The sequence below is a fragment of the Seriola aureovittata genome, chromosome 9 (assembly GCF_021018895.1).
Source record: "Seriola aureovittata isolate HTS-2021-v1 ecotype China chromosome 9, ASM2101889v1, whole genome shotgun sequence".
NCBI lineage: Eukaryota > Metazoa > Chordata > Actinopteri > Carangiformes > Carangidae > Seriola > Seriola aureovittata.
In genome coordinates this window covers 6,215,767-6,221,947 of record NC_079372.1, presented here as the reverse complement: position 1 = coordinate 6,221,947, position 6,181 = coordinate 6,215,767, and the positions used below count along the sequence as shown (strand labels likewise).

Sequence of the window (6,181 nt, the reverse complement as noted above, 5' to 3'; positions counted from 1 at the left end):
TGACCTTAAATACAAAATGTACAATACACCCCCCCCCTTTAGCAAATACAACCATTCGTTTTAACTCATAAATTTTGTAGAATTTGCTAATTTGCTGCTGTGTATTGATAAATGGAGATTCAAGCTTTTAACCCCTTTTAACCCTGGAGAAGAGTTGTGTGATTTGTTTTGACTTTGGTCAGTGAACATTTTGTACTTTGTCTATGTATATGCATCAATATGTTCTGTCAAATGTTTCTTTTTTTTACATTATATGTCATTTTGCAAGTATGTTGAGAACCACACAAACAATTTGTCCTCTTCTTATTTTCATTTTCCTTTTTTTTTGTGATCTGAGTTAAAAAGTGAGTTTATTGACAGAAATGGCTGCGTTACAGTTTCACAGTGGGATTTGATAACATGATGATAAACTTCTGTTTTCACTTAATAAAATATGTCTGTTGTATAATTGTTGCCTCCCATGCATACCTGGGGTTCATTTCTTAATTAAGACAACATGATAAGATGAGCTTAAATGAATAAATATATTGTAAAAAAAAAGAAAAAAAAAGAAAAAAAAAAGATTTTGTGCTTTCGGAGTGTGTTTCTATAAGTGGTGGAGCGCATCAGGCATTGGCATTAATTAGTGGTATAAATGAGTGCATGTATGGATTGGGGTTTAAGATGTAAAAGCAAAAAAGTCACAAAACCCCCCCACAACAATGTCGAATCTGTGATGGGTCTTAGAGGATTTGTGGGGAATCTGATGTGATTGTGTATCCAACCAAAAACAAGGAGGCATATACTCCAAAACGTGCAGGGGCTGTCACATGGACAGTTGTTCATATTATTATCAGTTATTTCATCTGGTAGTGATCCCCATATAATGAATGGAATTACCAGTACATAACATAAGACTCCAGTGGACACCAGCAGCTTACTGTAATGGTAATATGACATGCTTCAGGCTTTACATTTGTTGAACGCAGGGGCGAATGCTTTGGAAGACCCTTAAAGCAGGACGTCTTTGTTGAGCACACAGCAGTTTTCTTTTCACGGCAGCTTAAGAAAAGTCTTGATGCACAGAGCATTTTCAAGTCTAACCCCAAAATCGGTTTCACAACAGCTGCAAATGGGACAGTGGAACATCAGTCACTGTAAAGGACATAATGCAAAAATTTGGAAATTAATGACGGACCGTAACCAAAGCTGGTTTCATGGCACCACGGCTGACATCATTTATCACTTCAAAGATCCACTTAATGCATCGCTCAGTTCTGATCAAAGCCAAGAATTAAAAAAAGAACTTGTAAGGATTTGGGTCTTTGCAGATCTTCCCCTCGAAGAACAGATGTCATCAAGTGAGCACAAAGGAAGTAATGACTTTAGTCGCTAACTAGGAGCAAACCAGTGTGAGAACAATTGGCTAACTCAATGTTGAAATGGAAGTAGACTGTCCCCCCTTGCAGTGGGGCCCTTGAGGGGGGGGGAGGCTTTCCTTGACCCCTGAGGATCCCCCTTGACCCCGTCCACAGAATTACTGCACTCCAGTGTGCGGATCCTCCTTGCTTTTAGCCTCTGGAAGGAGAATGTGGTTAGGAACCAGAGGTAAAGGTCCTATTGAGCCTCGGCACCTCAACTCCATAAATCACCCGGCATATGCAAGAATCCCAGGAATCCAACACTGTCTGCTTCTTCTTCCTCACAATCCTCCCTGTTCTGTCTCTTTGTGAGGAAACATATTTGTAGCAGAGAACTTCTTCTTGCTTTGTCTCATTCCCTCTCTTGCCCTTTATTACTTTCCTCTTAAATTACCCAGCTGTCACCACCTCTTTGATACAGATGTGGTGTAGACCTTACTTTATTTTATTTAACATTTCCACAGAGTTATAGCAGCTATATAGCTCCCCTGACACTTACTGAGACCTGCTGCAAATGGTGTCAAATATTTACCAAATGACAGCTGATCCAGAGACTGATTAGGTAATGAATAGGGAGCAGGAAGTCGTTCCATCCAGGACCACTAGGGGATCAGCTTCCTCGGTACCTCCCTCATTTCAAAGCTGTCAGTGGTTCTCTGTGACGATATAAAACTGATATAAAACTGTCAGCATGTCCAAAACTTTGCTTAGAATAATGATACTACGGCTCAGATTACCAAGTGTTAGAGGTTTGCTCCTTCATCATGAAAGTTGCTGTTTATCTTTGACGTGTAAAACTGTTGAAACCCAAGAGAACCTGTGACCCACTTCTGTCAAATAAATGCATTATGCCCCATGTGTGTAATTTAGCTCAGTGAGGGGGAAATTTTGAAATCAGAAAATAGCAAAGGAAAATAGGAGAATAACATTTCCATGACACAGTTTACATTTGAGAAGCCATACGTCACACACAAAAAGAAAAAAAAAAAGAAAAGAAAAAAGGTCTCCTCATTGTTCTTTAAGATAATATGTTGTCATTAGTGATTGAACCTCATTGGTCTGTTGTGGCCTATGGGCTGCTGGAAGGGCTTCTAAGCTACACAACCAACATGCCCCCTGAGAGGGAGGCCAGCCCCAACTTGCAGCACTACAATTTGGCTATTGAAAAGGCAAGGGTTGGGAAGGAGGAGGCAAGAGATCTTGTCATGGTGCCCAGTGGGTTCAGAGCTTGTGGTTGGAGTGCTGGAAAGACTGCCTTGTCTCTGTGATTAATGGTGGGGAATTCGGAGGCAGGAGCGAGGGAGAGGCTTATGTGGCAAGACTGTGCATTGAATGCACAATACTGTAGAGTTTTCAATGAATCTGAGGCATGCTTTAATTTGATTACAGAATCTTTCCCATTTTTTCCATTTGGGCTCTAATCCAGGAAAAAAATAAAAAATAAAATAAAAAAGTCAATCTAATCAGCAATGAACAGGGTAAACACTGCACAAGAGCTACAGTTTTCCCAAATGCATTTATTAAGCATGTACAGTATACTGTGTGACATCTCAATTCATCAAGAACAGTATCAAAGACTCGCCGTATCCTTTAATGGCTTTAACAAAAATATAACATCATTCAATATGAACATTACTCTGTCCATTTCACAGTTAAAACATTTTACACAAAACGACCTGCTATTTACAGTACGGGATGAAAAAGAGGCCCTAATGTGACACTTACAAAATATGACAACCACTTAACTATTATCTGCCAACAGAGGGAAGTAGAAAAACTCACTCAGAGTATGATTCCCACATGCATTAAACATGCAACAACAATACAAATGTAACAGTCACAAAATTACAGCAAAAAACATGTAATCATTAATTGCTCCAATGTCTTGTGCACGCCATGTACGTACAACATGAGCAGCAAGTTTGAAGACCTGCAGTCTTCAGTCACCGAGCCTGAGAAACACAAATGATTTCACTTTGGCTCTCCTTTAATTAAGATATGTTCATATAGTTTAATTAAAATGCTTCATGAATGGTGAAAGGGCGTGTTAAGGGGATTTCAGCCCTGGGTTGCTAATCAGACACCCTCCAGTCTTTCATAAGTAAGTGAAAGTGGATGTATCATTGAGATTTTGATGAGCACAGGAGGGATGGCCATTATAGGGCCCTAGGGCCAATTTGAAATGCCAGCATGGTGATGACTATCCACGTCCGTACAGGCGGGCCATGCCCCATTTGCAACAGATGGAAGTATGCAACTCACATGTGGCAGGTCTGCGGGGTGAATACACTGACCACCGCTGCCATCGCTGTGAGGGCCAAGGAGAGAGGAGGACACGGGAGCATAATCCATGAAGTGCAGGTCTGAGGAGGAGGAGGAGGAGGAAGTTCTAACCACACACGCACCCGGGAAACTCAGGTTGTCCGTGCATGAGCTCGAGCTGGAGGACGGGTTGGAGGGAGAATGCTGGCCTACCACTTTTCCATACTTGTGCTCCTTCTTGTACCTCATCCTGCGGTTCTGAAACCAGATCTTGACTTGGCGATCGGTGAGCTGAAGCCCGGCGGCCATCTCCAGCCTCCGAGGGCGACGCAGGTAGGGGCTGAAGTGGAACTCCTTCTCCAGCTCCAGCAGCTGGCTGTTGGTGAAGGCCGTCCTCTCCCTCCTCACACCGGGCCTCCCTCTGGCGGGTCGACCGGCCGCCACGCCGCCGCTGACTAATGCGGGAGGAAGCACATAAAGAAGAGAGGGTGATAAAAACAAGTGCCACATATTTAACAAGCCTGAAATGCTTGAGCTCCACATGGAGGACTTGAAGTGGCAGTAAGGCCCATGTTAATCCTAAGCCAATCAACCTGAGACCGTGAAGGGCCCTCAGCTCTTCCTGTGTATTCAGTCATGCTTGAGACACCATACAGGACTGGCTGTCTACTGTGTCATGTGTTCAGGGAAAGTTACCTCCCGAAGAAACAGTCTGGGGGAAACATCTGACGCCACTACGGCTGCCTGACAGGCCACATTAATCACAGCCACACACGGAAGCAGACCTGTCAAAGCCCCATCTCAGTCACTTAAAAGGTACCTTGGGACCACCACTGAAAATAACCACCATTAGAGATTCCATTTGACATGTATATCATGTATATCAGCGGTAGCAGGGCCCTGTTGATAACAATATAACACACAGGGGTTAATGGATACTTGATAAGGCCTATAGTGACCTTAGAGTGTAAAGTGCACTCCTTAACAATACCCACCACACTGGGAGACTGTAGCTTCCTGTTTGCAGTGTCTAGGCAGAGATGTTTATATTTTACTGTGAAAAATTAGAAGCAGCATCAGTGAACAATGAAAAAAATGTTTTTTTGTTTTATATATTTCATAATTATTTCACATTTCTGCAACTGTCTTGTTTCCTTTTTTGCAAAGTCAAAATTAATTACTTTACTTTACTTCACTGACTTACTTATTAGAACAGATATTATAATTGACGGACTGATTGAATTTATTTAATGACTGTGTTCAGAAACAACAGAACATGAAGTGATGATATTTGCAGATTATGATATATTCTTTCAAAAGAAAATCCTCAGCTGTAAAAGTGCAGTGTAAAAGAAGCTCTTGGTGAAGTGTTTGTGTTTTGAACGTGACCATCCCTGCAGGAGAGGAAGGAACACACAGCTATGGGCACGACACAGACATTTGTTTTTAACTGTGCTGCAACATTCACAGCCATCCAGGCTCTGTGTTAACCTAAGAGAGGAGACAGCCTTCATATCTGATGAATGTGCTTCAATGAGCATTAAAATGATGCAGGTGACACAATAAACATATAATTGACTAGTTGGATTTTTTAACCTGCTTGTGTATGTTGTGAAACATTTTTATGTCATGTGCAACAAAGTTATTTAAATGCCATATGTCATTAAGGTCACACATCAGTGTTTGACAAAATGAGGAATATGGTTTTATGGAGCATCCTCATCAGTCAACAAGATTTTGCACACTCAGTTTATAAAGTAAAAGACACTCAGTGTGTAATAAATAAAAGCACAGTTACCAGATTGGTCAGAGTCAGTTGTCCGTGGATTCATCCAGGGAAACATTACTCCAGAGCGGCAGATGGTGAGTAGACTGCAGCTCCTGCTCTTGATGTCCAGCTCGCCCTTGGCATGGCAGTGAACCAGAGGCTCCAGTGGGCTCTGGAACTGTTCATCTGGGTTCAGCCTGGAACTGACATGAGCAGAGGAGGTCATGTTTTGCTGATTAAGTTCTGCTTCTTGGCCTCCTCCTCCTCCTCCTCCTCCTCCTCCTCCACCTCCTCCTCCATTGTATCCCGCGCTTAGTTTTGGCACTTGTCCAGAGCTCATAGCAAAACTGTTGCTATGCAGCTGCAGTGGGAGGGCAGACTGTTGGGGGTCCATGGACCCGGCTCATTAAACTGTCTCAAATAAAACCAGGAATCCCACAGCAGTAGTAAAGACTAGGACTTCTGTCTGTCTAATATCCGATCACAATTAACCTGACTGTATAAAGGCATGCAGGGAAGAGCACTTGGAGTAACCATGTGGAAAATTTGAATAATATTTACCAGAAGGGTGCCGTAGTCACGTGTGGCCGTCCTCCAATGACCGAGCTCTGGAGTTGCAAAGTAATCCACTGGCAACTTGGGGCGCCCGAAGAAGCTTCTGCGATATTTCTTCAGACAGCATTTCTATGAGCAGCCTGCGCTTCTTTACCTAGGGAGTAAAACAAATCGTATAACGGAATATGAATAGACG

General features: G+C 42.5%; 1 protein-coding gene across 1 annotated transcript; it reads right to left on the bottom strand.

Annotated features, from left to right (window-relative positions):
• Positions 1 to 2,897: 2,897 nt before the first annotated feature.
• Positions 2,898 to 5,943, bottom strand: LOC130174407 (homeobox protein Hox-D4-like). The gene is made up of 2 exons (XM_056384194.1): positions 5,461 to 5,943; positions 2,898 to 4,117 (listed from the first exon to the last, which is right to left on the bottom strand). Exons 1-2 carry the CDS (start codon positions 5,822 to 5,824, stop codon positions 3,567 to 3,569), a joined length of 915 nt encoding a protein of 304 aa, XP_056240169.1. The 5' UTR covers positions 5,825 to 5,943; the 3' UTR covers positions 2,898 to 3,566.
• Between the last annotated feature and the right edge of the window lie 238 nt (positions 5,944 to 6,181).

Coding starts and splice junctions, on each gene's coding strand:
- LOC130174407 (XM_056384194.1), bottom strand. CDS start 5,824: ATGGACCCCCAACAGTCTGCCCTCCCACTGCAGCTGCATAGCAACAGT. Junction 4,118..5,460: donor AACTGACTCTGACCAATCTG/GTAACTGTGCTT, acceptor CTCCCGCATTAG/TCAGCGGCGGCGTGGCGGCC.